Source organism: Pogoniulus pusillus, chromosome 8, assembly GCF_015220805.1.
Source record: "Pogoniulus pusillus isolate bPogPus1 chromosome 8, bPogPus1.pri, whole genome shotgun sequence".
Classification (NCBI taxonomy): domain Eukaryota; kingdom Metazoa; phylum Chordata; class Aves; order Piciformes; family Lybiidae; genus Pogoniulus; species Pogoniulus pusillus.
In genome coordinates, this window is record NC_087271.1 from 3570734 (window position 1) to 3586543 (window position 15810).

The 15810-nt window shown below is 46.5% G+C and overlaps 2 protein-coding genes and 2 long non-coding RNA genes across 5 annotated transcripts in view; 2 read left to right on the forward strand and 2 right to left on the reverse strand.

Annotated features, from left to right (window-relative positions):
- Nucleotides 1–341: 341 nt before the first annotated feature.
- Nucleotides 342–7956, reverse strand: LOC135177280 (uncharacterized). Of its 2 annotated transcripts, none has more exons than XR_010303012.1 (3): nt 7825–7956; nt 6319–6430; nt 342–1054 (listed from the first exon to the last, which is right to left on the reverse strand). It is a non-coding gene; the product is annotated as an uncharacterized LOC135177280 (long non-coding RNA). The 2 variants fall into 2 exon arrangements; XR_010303011.1 differs by lacking the exon at nt 7825–7956 and adding an exon at nt 7260–7337.
- Nucleotides 2786–8247, forward strand: LOC135177276 (uncharacterized). The gene is made up of 3 exons (XR_010303006.1): nt 2786–2821; nt 5226–5427; nt 7273–8247. It is a non-coding gene; the product is annotated as an uncharacterized LOC135177276 (long non-coding RNA).
- A 530-nt stretch (nt 8248–8777) lies between these two features.
- On the reverse strand, nt 8778–10137 carry LOC135177273 (serine/arginine repetitive matrix protein 3-like). Its single transcript, XM_064147023.1, has 2 exons — nt 9736–10137; nt 8778–9635 (listed from the first exon to the last, which is right to left on the reverse strand). Exons 1-2 carry the CDS (start codon nt 9746–9748, stop codon nt 8830–8832), a joined length of 819 nt encoding a protein of 272 aa, XP_064003093.1. The 5' UTR covers nt 9749–10137; the 3' UTR covers nt 8778–8829.
- ATG4C (autophagy related 4C cysteine peptidase) overlaps nt 9031–15810 on the forward strand; it is a 30630-nt gene continuing 23850 nt past the window's right edge. The window contains exons 1-3 of the mRNA XM_064147022.1: nt 9031–9121; nt 13617–13747; nt 15005–15088. Coding sequence (XP_064003092.1) covers nt 13672–13747; nt 15005–15088 — 160 coding nt within the window. The 5' untranslated portion in view covers nt 9031–9121; nt 13617–13671. The remainder of the gene's footprint in view (nt 9122–13616; nt 13748–15004; nt 15089–15810) is intronic.

Sequence of the window (15810 nt, forward strand, 5' to 3'; positions counted from 1 at the left end):
ACATAGGATAAGTCCATCACATAGAGTGGATGGGATGAGCCACAGCACTATTGACACCCTTAACATGCACAGTTGAGGACACCCCATCCTGGCAAACAATTAAGATCAAGTTGGATGTGACTTGGAGCAACCTGATCTGTTGAGTATGTCCCTGCTCACTGCAGGGCAGGATTTGGATTAGATGATCTTTAAGGTCCTTTGCAACTCAAAGCGTGGATAAATTCTCATATATATTGTGTGTGCTTCCAAAATCAGGAAGGACCACCAGAAATATTTCTTCTTTCCCATCCTATATGGAATTTACTTTCCAAAAAGGCATCAGTCTGGGAAGCAGGAGGGCTAATTTAGTCCTGCCTTAAGGGAAAACATCACTAGCTCTTTGATAACAAAACAGGGAATCCTCCATTTCTAAAGAGAGAAACTTATCATTGCCAGAAGGTGCAAAGAGCAGCCCAGCCCCACAAGGCCTGAGACACAGAACACAGAGAATCAAAGGTCAGTCAAGTGACCTGGATTTTCGGCTTTGGTTTCTTACTACCACAACCAGAAGAACTTGATTAAGTTGTGGGACACAAAATCAGCTCAGTATTACCCCCGAAATCCATGCATAATTTATCTAATAGCTTTCAACAACCAATTTGTGAGAGAGGGCTGTTTAAAGACCAAGGGCACATTCCAAAATGCAGTAATGATAGGGCTGACTTTAGGTTTCTGATGAGCAGGAATGGCTTAGCTTGAAACAGCCACACTCCACCCATACTGCCTACCTTATCCTTCACAGGCATCTGAGGCGTGTTAGCTGCTTCCCACATCTCCAAAGTCCATGGCACAAGGCTTTGAGGTGGCTAGCTGCTGGGTTTTGATGTCCTCGTTGCTCATTTGTCAGTGTCCTGCTCTTCGTGGACTTTTTCTGCAGCTCAGAGCTTGGCCAGATGAACTCTAGCAGACTGAGTCCAGCTGTCTACCCACCTCTGTGCTGGAGGCAACCAGCAGAAGGGCAGTCGGATGAGACCTGCCTGCACCTCGGCTGTGCCCGACAGATGTGATCTGACATCTGAAATTGCAAGGAAGGAAAGTGTGTTTAGATACCAGAGTTTGAGGTGAGGACACACATCCTGCTCTGCTGCCCTTGCCAGAGAAGCCACAGTCTCACTGGAACACCAGGACAACAACTAGGAACAATCAAGCTTTAAACTACCAGCTCCTCCTTGACAGTATAGGGTCTTGCTTTGCAAATAAATAGCTTTTCTCCCCTCTGATGGTCTAAATATGGATACAATTCCTCAATTCATTTCAGGGTGAACACTGACATCTGTATTCCAGAAAAAAAAACAAATACTCCTCATAACTTTTCAGACAGAAACAGCCCAGCAACACTACAAAGGTGGTGCCCATGACTTTAAATAGTAAAAAGATCACCGAGCTTGGCAGAAATGTACACAATGACCTTGTAAAGAGAACCAACAGCTTCTGCAGACTGACTGAACTTTGCAGTACATGGACCAATGAAAAAGTGGATGTAAGGGGAAAAAAAAATAAAGGCAGACTTTTATCATCATAAATACAGTAGTGCCAAACACAAAAATCCATGCTCTCAAAAAATCCTCCCTCCATGTGGCTCCCCAAGTCAGTAGGATCCATGTTGTGGCATGGCTGCGTGGTTTCGAGGACGAAGGTGAGTGCTGCCGCTGCCAGGCACTGTGTCACATAACCTTTCTGCCTCTTGTTTTCTCATCTTGGAAGTGAACTAACTGGAGGAAATGTTTGGGTTTTTTTTTTCCTTTCTGAAGAAACAAACTCATGCTTTGAAAAGAGGAGAATGTGAATGCTCAGACAGAGACCCATTGCGCAGAGTTTCAGCCTCCAGAGAAATGTCTGCAGCCATCTCTTCAGGAACCAGCAAGCTTCCTCTGGTTCAAAAGCCGTGTGGCAGATTTTGCCTGTAGTAGAAAATGGAACTATTTTCTTCTAAATTAGAGTGAAATTGTACAGAACTCCAAGTTAGTAGCTTAGTATTATTTTTCATGAAGCTGTTTGTGGCTATGTATTGCCTTTAGGGGTGTCAGGCATCTCAGAATGAAGGTGAAGACAAATCAAGACTAACTTAAGTGAACTGTGGACACTGCAATTAACACCTCCACACAGCCCAACTTAATTTAAATTAATATTTGCACAGAGGCAATGTATTTCTAGTAACCAATTTTAAACCTGGAACTTTACCAGCACTATGGGGATACTGAATAGCTACTCTGCCTTAACACACTGTGTTCTTCATCACGTTTTAGAAAGCAAAGAAGGAACTCCCCTTATTTTGCGCTCAGTTCCAGTGGCAGAATGTGTCAGCCTTTGAAAGACATCACTGCCTCCAAAATGTAGTTCACAGGATCACAGGATGTTAGGGGTTGGAAGGGACCCAAGGAGATCATCGAGTCCAACCACGTGCCAGAGCAGGACGATACTACCAAACACAGATCACAGAGGAACACATCCAGACAGGCCTTGAAAGTCTGCAGAGAAGGAGACTCCACAACCACTCTGGGAAGCCTTGAAAAATCATCAAGTCCAATCCCCATGCCAGAACAGGACCACCTATACTAGATGACACTGGAACACTGTATCTGCCCCCTTTCCACCCCACCCACCCCATTTTGCCCCTTTCCTGCCCCTAAACACATAGCACCTGGGCTCTCTTGGAGTCTCCTCCCACCCCAGGTGTGACCACTTAGACCTCCCTGCACACTGCCCTTTATAAACAGCCCCAGGAAAGGCAAGCCTCAAGCTTGCCCCTCTGGGCAGAGGGATCCTCCTTCCATCATCACTGGTGAGTCCTCATGGTGCACACTGGGTGACTGGTGGTGGGGATCTGAAGGCCGGGGGGCCTGGTGGCCCCCCGGTTAGGTAGGGTAGGAGCTTGATGATTCTCTAACATAAGATCACAAAATTATCTGGGCTGGAAGGGACCTCAAGGATCATCTAGTTCCAAGTGCTATGCCATCATCAGTAAGCATCTGCTGCTCCATGTGAGTGGTCTCTGAGAAGCTGAGGGGTGATCCTCCCTTGTCGTGGATACATTCATAACCCACCAGGACTCCCCAATGTTGGGAGCTGAAGTGTGCTGTGAAAAGTGATGGTCTCCACCATAGCTGTTGCATTTCCTATCTAGTTACCATAATGATTTAGAGGCTGAGGAAAAGTCCAGCAACTCATTCACAGGATAAGAGAATAACAGGAGTTGGAAGGGACCCCTGGAGATCATTGAGCAAGTCGCCCAGGACAGAGTCCAGGTGGGCTTTGACTGACTCCAGAGATGGAGACTCCTCCCTCATTCTGGGCAGCCTGTTCCAGTGCTGCACCACCCTCGACACAAAGAAGTTCATCCTCACGTTTAGGTTCACAGAACACCAGCTTGGAAAGGAGCTCAAGGATTATCTAGTCCAGCATTTCAGGGTGAGAATACAGCTTAAAGGAGGCAGTACAGCACCCCATCATGCTACACAGTCTGTCATGCTGAAAGTCACCTTTTAGTCTTCTCTGATAAACCATGTAACAAAAAAGTGAGGAATGAAGAGCTGAGTCTATGTGTGAGCTGTATGTGGGCTAAGCATCCATCTGAAGTTTATACAGTGCTCTGTCAGCACACAAGTACCCATGAAACAACACATCTCACACTGGAGGGCTGTGAATGGAGAAGCATTTCACTAGGGTACCTGTCTATAAACCACAGGCATCTTTTAAACACATCAATAAAATGATTTTTGTTTAATGGAGAATTAATTTTGCTGGGTTATAATGCAATTGGGTAAATGCATCCTGTGCACACAGTTGTACCTAATTGACCCTGAATGCTGTAAGATTTAAGTCCTGCACAAGAAAACTCCTTTTTGGCTTGCAACCATAAACCATTTCGCAAGAAGCGAGCTGACCCCGTGCCTTGTTTGTTAGCAAGCTATTTACCCAGTCCATTGCTTCCTTCTTCTGACGTAAACTTCCTCCAATCAAACACACTGAAAACATTTCCCACTGAAAATGTGTCCAAGGTAATTCCATAAACAACGTAGTAAATAAGGGACCGCAAATTCAGAGAGCCATCTGCTGGCAGCTACGGGAAACGGGTTAAAGTCATCGCGGGCCAAATCTCTGGGTGAAATCATGCTCTTAAAGATGAGTGGGATCTCAACTGCACCAACACCCTGTCTGACACTCCTTCGGGCTGTGCTGCCGTTCGGCCAGACCTGGAGAGTTGGGAAGAGGGAAACCTCATAAAGTTCAATGACAGAAATTGTGGAGTCCTGCACCTGGGGAAGAAAAACTCCCTGCACTAGTGCAGGTGGGAGGGTGACCTGCTGGAAAGCTGATCCATGAAGAAGTTCCTGGGAGTGCTGATGGACAAGTTTACCATGAACCAAGCAATGTGCCCTCATGACCAAGAAGGGTATCCTGGGGGCATTAAGAAGAGAGCGGTCAGCAAGTGCAGAGAGGCTTTTCTCCTGCTCTACTCTGTCCTACTGAGGTCGTATCTGGAGAATTGTGTTACTTTCTGGGATCCACAGCTCAAGAGACATAAGGAGCTACTGGAGAGAGTCCAGTGAAGGCTACAAAGATGCTGAGGGGCCTGGAGCATCCCTGTGAGGAGGAAAGGCTGAGAGAACTGGGGCTGTTGAGACTGGAGAAGAGCAGCCTGAGAAGGGATCTGACCAGTGCTTAGCAATATTGATAGGGCAGGGAGCAAGAGGCACATGATTTAAGGCGAGGGAACAGCCGCTTCATTTGATCAGCAGTAGTAGTGTCTGGCTCCTCTCTTTCTCTTGGACTTAACTCATTATTTTAGCTGGAACAGATGGGTAGAGCAGCAAATGTTGCAGCAGAAATGGTGGCCAGACTCCTACAGCAGGAAAAGCTCATTTTTGAGAGTAGAAATTTGAGTCTTCAAGTTTTGAGTCCTGAAGAATTCAAATCCTTTCTGCAGCCTTCTTCATATGATAGTATTTGACATCTGCCTTTATTCTTTGTCTCCTGGCACCATTACTTCCAGTTTCTCCAGTTTAATAGGTGGGCTCATGAACTTCAGTCTCCTCAGGTAAGGACTCACAGTCTTCCCAGCTCATCTTTCCTCAATTTCTGCTCATGTTTATCATTTCAAGTAGTTTATGTGAATACTGCTTTCAGTCTCTCCCAGTATAACACTCTGTAAATGCCACTAATGTGCTCTTTATTTTCCCTTCCAGATATTTAACTGAGATATTAAAGCAAGTGTAGCCTTGGCAGAGATCCTTACCACCATTCTAACTGGAGCCTCCTCTTCCCTAGGGACAGACTAAGAAAAAATGGGGTTGGATGGAGTGAGTGGTACAAGCAGTAACGTGCTGGCTACATGAGTAGAGACAAACACTTCACAGGCAGTGTAACATACCAGGCACACGTGAGCAGGTAGGTGAGTTTACTCTGGAAAAGGACCTCAGGGCCACCCTCAGCAGGCAGTGTAATCAGAATCTGTGCATGCAGGCGGGAACATCTCAAGAACAACTTGGGACAATCCTCTGTTCCCTGAAAAGATCCCTCATGCTGCTGTGTTGCCTCACAGCGTGCATGCATTGACTATTAACTTTGATGATCCCGACATCTTTGTGAAACCCATGTCGTTCTGGAGTAATGAGTTTGCTTCAGAGACAAAACACTTGTCACTGCTTTTAGTTTTTAATCAATAATGCTTCTCATCTTTATAAAGCTCAGTATCATTCATCTAACCACTCTATTTCCAGTAGTGTTGCTAAGCGGCAGTGACTTTTCCATGAGTAAAGGTTTTCTGTTCTGGAACAAGTAGGAGCAACCTTGTTGTAATCTTTTTCAACAAGTAGTTCTGTGAGCAGAATTAACACAGACTGATTTCCAGTGTCCTCCCTTTATCCTGCTGCAGGGTCTCTCTACCTGAGTAGCTATTTCCACAAAAAATGGATGTATTTAGTATCTCTGAGGCTCTGCAGACTAGATTAAATTGCAGATGGGTTGGAAAACTTGCCAGAGGTAAACAGATCCCAGATGGGTTACTTCCCTAGGAAATTAAACTAAAAATAACCAATGAAAGACTCCCTTTTCTATAGCTCCTCGACCCAAGATCGTCTCTGTTTAGACAACAGACATACGGGTGCTTGGGAAAGCACATAGTGTTAGCGGAAGGTTTAATGGGCTTCCCTAAGTACCTTGCAGATTACTGATGAATGCTTAAGACGACTTTGCAGAGGGGACCTAGTAGGCTAGGGGGCAGATATGGCAGTAGAAGCTTCATTCCCCTGACTGCCTAGAAATTTGGGGTTGTCTTACCCTTCTGCAGCATTCGGTGGGTAAATGTTGTGTAACTGTGGCATCTCTAAGCACCTTCTCTCATTTTCAGCCTTTTTGATAGTTGCCTGTTGCTGTTACCCACTCGGTTTACCTATGTAAAAAAGCCAAGACAAATCGTATTTTCCATGAACAGAGACTGCAAAGATTTCCTCACTGGCACAAATAGAGCTCAACCATGGCTTGCATGGCCTTTATGCTATTAAAATGTTCAAAGTGCAAACTCTGTAGCAGTTGCTAGAAATTTGTTGAAAGTGGTTATGTTCTCTCCCACTCCCTCTGCAAATCTTTCCTAGAGAAATAGGAAGGAGTGCATGTGAAGAGAAATCTCTCTCTTTACAGATAGTTATTTATGGCTGCCTGAGTAATTATTTTGCAATCAAAGCTTTGTTTTGCATGCTTTGACTGATGCTAAAAGCAGAAAATAAATATCTTCATTCTCATAACCTGATTGCCTGAGGGATTTACAATGTATATCCAGATGGCATATTGTGTGGCCTAGCAAATCAGTGCATGCTTATTAAATTTCAGAGCAGGAAGGTGCTAATTTCAGGCAAGGGAATAGCCATTTCATGTGATCAGCTGAATAATTCTTTGTTCAACATTTAGCCAAACCCAAGCCACGTTAGCCACTCAGCTCTCAATATTCGAGACCATACACAAACAGACAAGCACATTCATCTCTGTCTTTGAGAATAAAAGCAGAGATGAAACTCTAAAGAACTATTATTCCTAAAACTGGTCATTAAATTCTGAAGGCAGGAGGCCCATTTCCTTTTGCACTGACAGATTACCCCCTACCACGGGGCCACAGTCTTTGGTGAGTTGATTATAAACAGCAACATGCTTTTTAGTTTTACATCTTTATCTTTGCTCAGAATATAAAGACATATGTGGTATGCATGCCACTTTGTGTGTATTACCTCTCCTTTCCAGTCTTGAAGAGGAACAGTCACCATTTCCCAGGATGTTTTAACCTCCATCATGGCAGTTACTACTATTATCCTGCTCTACAGAGATGCTTGCTGCTAGAGCCTGAAGGAGTCCTAAGCGAGATGAGCATTGTGATCATTAGTTTACAGGAACACGGGAATGAAGGGCTGTTAACAAGGGTAAGAGGTGAACTGAAAGGCAGGGGAAGGATTAGAAAGGTGATCTCCTATATCCCCGCTTCAAGCCAACAGCCAGGCCCTTTGAAGCAAGGTGTTGTCTGCTTTGTGCATTAATGCCTAAAGTCCTCTTTACTGATTGCCCCTCTTATGTCAACTATTCCCATGAGAAGACCTAACAGAAGCCAACATGAAACATCTATTGTTGGTATTTGCACCGAAGCTTACTTTTTAGGCCACTTGCTACAATTACGTGCTGATTACAACAATTAAAACTCAGTCTGATCATCTTTGGCCAGCAGAAGGCAGTAAAATCCCAACATGGAAAAGAAACACCTTTCTTCACAAACCCAAACGTCTGCCGTTGAGCCTCAAGTACCAGGGGAATGCGGGGAGAGCATCCTTCTGTAGGATCTTAGGAAATGCCAATTCCAGATGCTGAAGAAATTCAACTCCCATTCTTCCCAAACCCTGTGGCTTTGGTCTGGTTTTTGGTCTGTTTGGCTTTCTTTTTTTTTTTAATCCCAGGCTCCTGATATAGCCAATGATGATTTTAGCAGCTTAAAATAAAACAGATTAATGAAGAACCTACTTCATAAAGAGAGTAACAACAACAACAAAAGAAAAAAAGCCCCAAACAAAACCCACCACAAAAAAAACAGTGAAACCAAATCTCAGCACATCTTGCCTAGTAAGAGGAGGAATGGATGATGTTTTAGAAGAGAGATACAAAGCTGAACAGGAAACCACTGTTAGCATCTGAACGAACACAGAGGTGTTTAAGTTGGGGATTTCACTGCCACCAGCCTCTAGGGAATCTGGAGATTTGGGAACCGTTTAGCTATAATAGGTTAAAAAGGCTGCAAGATTAAAACCCAATAAACAAACCAAACCAGCACGAAGCCCGCAAACAAAGCACCAAACTAAATGAATAAATAAATAAGCATCCCCCCCCAAAAAAAAAACACCAAACCACAAGCAAATAAAAACCACAAAACCCAAACCCCACCAAAAGGCAAAACACCTTAAAAGATGCTCAAGTCTCCCTAAGGGGCAGCCTAGGTCGCAGCTCCGCGCAAAGCCCACGGCCGCCCGCCCTGCGCCCGCCTTTCCTGGGGCTCGTCCGCAGCCCGCCCGCCCTCGGCCCTCCCAGCTGCTCCTCAGCCCGGCCCGCCCGTCCTCGGCCCTCCCAGCTGCTCCTCAGCCCGGCCCTCCCGCCCTCGGCCCTCCCAGCTGCTCCTCAGCCCGGCCCTCCCGCCCTCGGCCCTCCCAGCTGCTCCTCAGCCCGGCCCGCCTGACTCCAGCTCACCCCGCTTCTCCTCCGCCCGCCCCGCCGCCTCCCTGCCGCCTCTACCGGCTGGAAGCCGCCCGTCTTCCTGCCGGACTACAGTCCCCAGCATGCCCGGGGCGGCCCCGCCGCCGGGCCCGTCTGGCTGCCGCAGCGGCGCCGGCCGGGAGCTGTAGTTCCGCGCCGTTCCCTCACGGCTGCAGCCCCGGGAGGCCGCTCCCCGGCCGGCTGCGCCACATTGCTCACCGGGCGGGCAAGCGGAGACCTCGGCCGCTTCTGGCTGTGCTCGGCGGCTCGCAGCGGGTGTGCCTTAGCGAGGGCGCGGCGATGGCGCGGCCCGGGAGGCGGTAACGGCCCTCGTCCCGCACCGGCGGCGGATCCATGAGGGGTGAGCGGCCGGCGCCGGCGGAGACGCGATGCGGGGAGAGCGCGGCCGCGCTGCCGGGCGCAGGAAAGCTTCAGCGGGGACGGCCGAGAGGCGGCCGCTTCCGAGCGTGTCCGCAGGCGGCGGCCCGGGGCTGTGTGCCCGTTCGTGCGTGGCTCTGGGGTCGGGAGCGCGCTCGGGGCTCTGCCGCTGGCTGAGCCTCCCTCCCCGGGTACCTGCGTGGGCAGGCGGCTGCCCGCCGTGTTCCCACCGGCCGCGGGCGGCTGCGGTGACCGCGCTGCGGCCGCCAGCTCGGTGGCGGGTTGGGCAATAACCGGGGCCGCCGAGCAGTTTCCCGAAGGGACGCGGTTGGGGCTCCCCACCCCCGCTCTTTCCCGGGCGCCTGCTGACAAAGCCCGCAGGAGTCTTTGTAAGGATACAAAGAGCAGCCTCCGGCGGCGGTGCAGAGCGCGGGTAACGAGGCGGCTTCGCTGCGAGCAGCTCCTGCTTGGCATGGCATGGCCGTGTGCTGTCTTTGCTACAGGGTTTACAAGAAACAGAGAAAAGAAGTTTTTCTTCTCCCCTTACTTTCTGAGTACGTGTTTATAGCTCAAAAAGGGTAGCTCCTTAAAAAGGACCTTCTGGCTTCATCCTCTGTCAGGGTCTTGTATGTGGCTTTTGCTGGCTGTCATCACTCCGGGCTCACTTTCTTCCCAGGTAGTGAAAAAGTGAAGTGGGTCTTCCTTCTTATTTAATCATAAGACAGTCACATTTCAGCTTCTTCATTCATCCCTCTCACAGTGGTTGCATTGGCAGGTTAAATTACTTTCCAGTTGTTGATGAAAATAAACACGTCCTGCTGTTGTTTTTATCCCTGTCCCTATGAACAAACAATGCAGACCTCCTTGCAGTCCTCCCCTCTCAGAGGCTGGGTACTGGGGGCTCTGAGAGGATGGCAGGACTTCAGTTTTCATTAAGAGGTGCGTTCTGCTGCTCTGTGAAGTCCTATCACCCCAGGTAACTTCTTAAGTGAGACAACTTCAGCGTAGAACCATTAGCTGTAGATTTAAGAGCAGGGGTTGCATTGTGCCGTTGTGACTTATGCCTCGTGAATCCCTCCTGATGCTGTTCTGTTAATTTCAGTGGGGCTATTACTGATGCCTTCTTACACTGACAGCAAGAGCCTGCGTTGTTCCGGTGGGGTAAATGTGCCTGTTTCATGTGAGCATTCTTCTTGGAAGTCATTTTCACATCTTTAGAATAATGCTGGGGGGAAAAAGATGTAACTGGATGAAAGAAAATGCTCTGTGATGACCACTGTCTTTCAAAGGAAAATGAGCTTCTTTCTCATGTCAGTATTTTTTTTCTTCAAGCTCTTTTGGAACGATAGAGTTGGTTCCATTGCTCATTTTAGCCAGAGGTAGGTTTTATAGGTGTTGGCCTGTAAGGAAATTGTGGCCTCTGCATAAAGGGATGCTGCTGATTGATCATGTGAGGACAGACTGGACCAAACACACCTCCTGATGAAGTTCATCTTGCCAGCTTTGCTAGTTGGAGTCAATGTTACAGTCACTCTTTCTTCTTTTATTTTCTCCTGAATTAAAACTGTGAGAGAAGACAGGAAATTAAAACCCAACCTTAAATTGTCTTTCTTTCCCTTCCACTACAAAACCACAGAATCATAGAATCAACCAGGTTGGAAGAGAATTCCAAGATTATCCAGTCCAACCTAGCACCCAGCCCTGGCCAATCAACCACACCATGGCACTAAGTGCCCCAGCCAGGATTGGCTTCAACACCTCCAAGGGACAGTGACTCCACCACCTCCCTGGGCAGCCCATTCCAATGCCAATCATTCTCTGTGGCAGCAACTTCCTCCTGACATCCAGCCTAGACCTTCCCCAGCACAGTTTGAGACTGTCCCCTTGTTCTGATGCTGGGTTGCCTGGCAGAAGAGACCAACTCCACCTGGCTACAGCCTCCCTTCAGATAGTTGTAGACAGCAATGAGGTCTGCCCTGAGCCTCCTCTGCTGCAGGCTGCACACCCCCAGCTCCCTCAGCCTCTCCTCACAGGGCTGTGCTCCAGGCCCCTCACCAGCTTTGTTGTCCTTCTCTGGTCACATTCCAGTACCTCAACTTCTCTCTTGAATTGAGGAGCCCAGAACTAGACACAGCACTCAAGATGTGGCCTGAGCAGTGCTGAGCACAGGGGCAGAATAACCTCCCTTGTTCTGCTGGCCACACTGCTCCTGATCCAGGCCAGGATGCCATTGGCTCTCTTGGCCACCTGGGCACACTGCTGCCTCATCTTCAGCTACTATCTACCAGTACCTCCAGGTCTCTTTCTGCTCAGCTGCTCTCAGCCACTCTGTCCCCAGTCAAAGTAAGGTTGTGGCCATCTGTTCATTTCACTAGCAAATAATGTCACTCCTGCCCCATGTCTGTCAGCTTACATTGCCTCTTGTTCTGTCAAAAGCTGCTGGCAGACTTGTATGAATTAATACCATGGAATAGTGAGAAAACCTGTGAGGCATGGCCTGGGCAGTAGCCTGCTGTTGTCCTTCCCTCCCTGCAGATCTCAGAAACAGTGCATCTGTGAGAGTACTCTCAGGCTCTGAAGACACTGGCACTCTGACAGAATGGGTTTGGGTGGAAAAGACCTTTAAGATCATCAAGTCCAACCACAACATCTTCACACTCTGCTCAACTGCACTACCAAAGGCTAGGCTTTACTTAAAATATGCTTCCAGGATGAGATGGTTTAGTCTTCGTTCTGCTTTGGATCTCAACTCAATGGAGAATAACACATAGAAAGGGAAATAATGTTCTAGATTCTCCTTGTAAAGTAAGGAGGTTGTGTATGGCACTAGTGATGGTGTGTGCTACTGGTCCAGGTTCATTAACTGATTCAGTTCCCTTTTGTTTGTGTCATTACCTATATGTGATAGCTAAAAATTCTGTGAGGGTTGCACTGATCTTCCACTCTTGATCAGCTTTTGATGTCCCTCAAGAACCCTGTTGAAGCAGGAGCTCTTAATGTTCCAGCTCTCTATGCAAAGGTTTGAGCTACCAAACGTCATAACCGAGGAAAATCTCACTTTGATCAGCTATTAAAGCAAACAGTTGACAGAACATGTGTCAGGAAGGAGGCTCTGTTAATTAACAGCAAACCTCCTGTTGCAGTGGTTGAAAAACTAAGGAAGTTGTGAGGCATTTTCTCAGATTTCTTAGAAACAAGGAGAAAGGTATTATTGTTTCTGTATTATTATCACTTCAGGTTGCTGTTAAGGTGAATCAGTCTTGTAGTTCTGAGTCAGGAAAAGGGCATTCACTCCTGCTACCTGCCCTTGGAAAATGTATAAGCAGTTTTTAGGAAATTAATCTGCACTGTGATGGTTTTTACCACCTTTTTACCACTCTCATTTCTGGAATACAGGTGACACGACCCAGACCAAGAAGCCTTTTTGGCACTGTAAGTGATAATTAGAAGATATGTCAAGTAAACAGGGATTTTATGACTGTGTTCTAATCATCTTTGAATGTTACCTTCCTAGCAGGCTAATTCTGTACAAAATTCAGTCCCTGTTACTCCACACATTTTCTATACTCTACATTTTCTGTGTAGATCTCATTGCTGTCTACAACTACCTGAAGGGAGGCTGTAGCCAGTTGGGGTCAGTCTCTTCTCCCGGGCAGCCAGCAACAGAACAAGGGGACACAGTCTCAAGTTGTGCCAGGCCAGGTCTAGGCTGGATTTTAGGAGGAAGTTCTTCACATAGAGAGTGGTTGGCATGGGAATGGGCTGCCCAGCGAGGTGGTAGAGTCGCCATCCCTGGAGGTGTTGAAGCCAATCCTGGCTGGGGCACTTAGTGCCATGGTCTGGTTGCTTGGCCAGGGCTGGGTGCTAGGTTGGACTGGCTGAGCTTGGAGGTCTCTTCCAACCTGGTTGATTCTATGAAACATCTTGCACATCATCTTTCAACTGTTCCAATGCCTCTAAACTCTGGCTTAGAAAATTCTCTTTTAGAAATCTGGAACTGATGCTAGCTTTAAAAACCAAGATTTGGTTATTTGTGCTCAGAAGCCCTGGGGGAGGGGAGTGGGGGTGGAGGGAAGATGCTTGCTGTAATCTAGTCAGCAGAAAAGAACAGCCTCTACCCTTTCTAGCAAAATGCTTCGTAGCTCTTCATTTCCCTGCCAATTAGGATGAGTGCACTCAGATGCCAGCACAGGTTATATGCTCTAGATCAGTTTGTTGTGCAGTAGAGAGCTGTTGGAGAGCATTATATTTTATTTAGCTTTGTGTAGTAGTTTTATTGGTGTATATTTGGAATTAGATTATTTTATTACTTATTCATGGAAGATGTGATTGCCTCTCAGTCCCTGGTAGTGGAGGATTCTGCCAGTTTATTACTGTTTCTGGCCGTGTTAGGCTTAAGTACCTGAGTGGGCTGGTGGTGATTCTATACCCTGTGTGCTCAGTGCCCATGGATATGTTTGTAATTTTTGTTTTTACAGTAGCAGAATTGAACATCTCACAAGACAGCGATGGCTTTTCCTCTAGAATTTGAATATGGAGGCCACAGGGACAGATGAAGTAGAAAAGATAAAATCAAAGTTTATGTCTGCATGGCACAACATGAAATACAGTAAGTGAAACACTCTCCTGTCTCCACTGAATGTTAACATGAAAGGGATCGTGTTTGAGAAACTTGACTGCTATTAATGACAAAAATGCCCCAGGGCCACTGAAGCAGTTGGTTTTACTTCCATGTTGTTAATGGCAAAGTAAACAAACTCCTTTAGCTTTTCAGGTTTCAAATAAACTTGGATAATGTCTTTTAAAATCAGTGATTTTGAGAACAGGAGATGCACCATGGAAATGGCACAAGGCTTGCATAAATCTTTAAACAGGGATAATACAGATCCATCTGCCCAGAGTTTTCACTGTTACATGTGCTTGGTTGGAAAAAGTAGGATGGCTTGTGCAAAACAAACTCCACTGAAGGATCTGTTTGACATGCTTGAGTAGCCTGCTTTCCCACTGGTGGACATCATTAATTTGTTAATAAGCAACTAGCTTTTTCAACTGCTCCTTCTTCTAATCTGGCCTTAATCTTATTTTTCTGCCTCCTGCCTACCTGAGTCTGGGACTGAGGTTGTTCAGTCTGTGATAAATTTTATTAATTCTCATAACTGAGCCGTGGAGATGTCTGGCAAGGTTAAAAGATCCTTTTCTTCTGCATTTCTTTAAGGCTGCCATAGGGGTGAAGGGGAATAGTAGTCATTGCACCCAATATGTGATAGCAAGAGTTCAAGAAACAACATCAATTAAGGCTATAAATTCCATAGGATTTAGGCTTAAGTGAAAAACCTGCTGTTTGGGGGGCACCAGCAGAACCTAAACCCTGCATTCTGACCCTTTTAATTTGTTCATCATAACTATGCTACCCCTTCTAGGTGTGAAATCTGCAGTTTAATTTTGTGATGAAGTATGCTGAATTAATCCTCTGGGAAAAGCTGTGCTCTTCATGCACTTTCACTGGTTGTACGTGGAGCTTAATGTGTACTATTATAGGAGTTAGAAACCTCACAGAACCAAACTATGCAGCAAAGAATTCACAAAAGGGACAAAGCAACTTAAGCTCAGCTTTAGCTTTTCTGTATCCTAACAATTTCTGCACAGTAGCACCATTGTATTAAGATTCACACATCCACATTACTGTCAGGCCAGAACTAATCAGTGGTTTGCAGAACTACTGGAGTTTTTGTTACTTAATGCAAGCAACCTCAGATTTCAGTACATTTTCTCTGTGTTCCCCTTCAAGAGTTACCATTGGCTTAACCAGATGCCATTTTTGGAATGCACCAGTCACAAATTCATATTTGTTTTGCATCTGTTTTAGGTTGGGTGTTGAAAACCAAAACTTACTTCAGTAGAAACTCTCCGGTCTTTCTGCTGGGGAAGTGTTACCACTTCAAAACTGATGGTATGTACACAGCACTTTGCTCACTCCAGCTTTAATCAGCAGGACCTCTCTGGCTGCATTTTTCCTCTTCAAGAAAGGAGATCATTACTGTGGAATTACAGATATGAAAGGCTTAGAAAAATACTCATTTAAATATCCAACACCACCACTAATAGATCCCAGCCTGCTTTGTTCAGATCTTACACCAAAGTGTGCTGGTTTGAGCCTAGCTGGGATATTTTGGTGAGAAGAATTAGCTGCTAGGCTGTGAAAAGGAAACAGTGGTGATGGCTGCTGCACTCATAGGCTTGCTGAGATGTATAAGAACCAGAACACAAACATAGATAAGGAAATCACTCTCTGTCTCTCAGGGTGCATGAACTTCTCTATCTAACCTGCCTGACTAATCCATCTACCTCCTAACCCCCCTGTCCCACCCTCCAAACTACCTTGAGTGTAAGGCAAAGTCTGGGGTGAGGTAGAGGGGTGGGGGGACGGTAGAAGGGTGGTTGAGAGCCCCTCCTGGGGACGCTGGTTTCTGGGAGGGCTGTTGTGTTTCTGCATTACTTTTTAACTTGTCTATTTCTGTCTGTGGCTGTATAGATTGTAAACACCTGCTTGGATATTGTGCTAAGCTGTAAATAGAAAGCTTCATTCTCCAAATTCCCAGCGGCTGAATCTAGTCTGGGTGATCTTCTTTAGTGTGGGGGGTGGGTAACACCCAAACCACACAAAGTCTTACT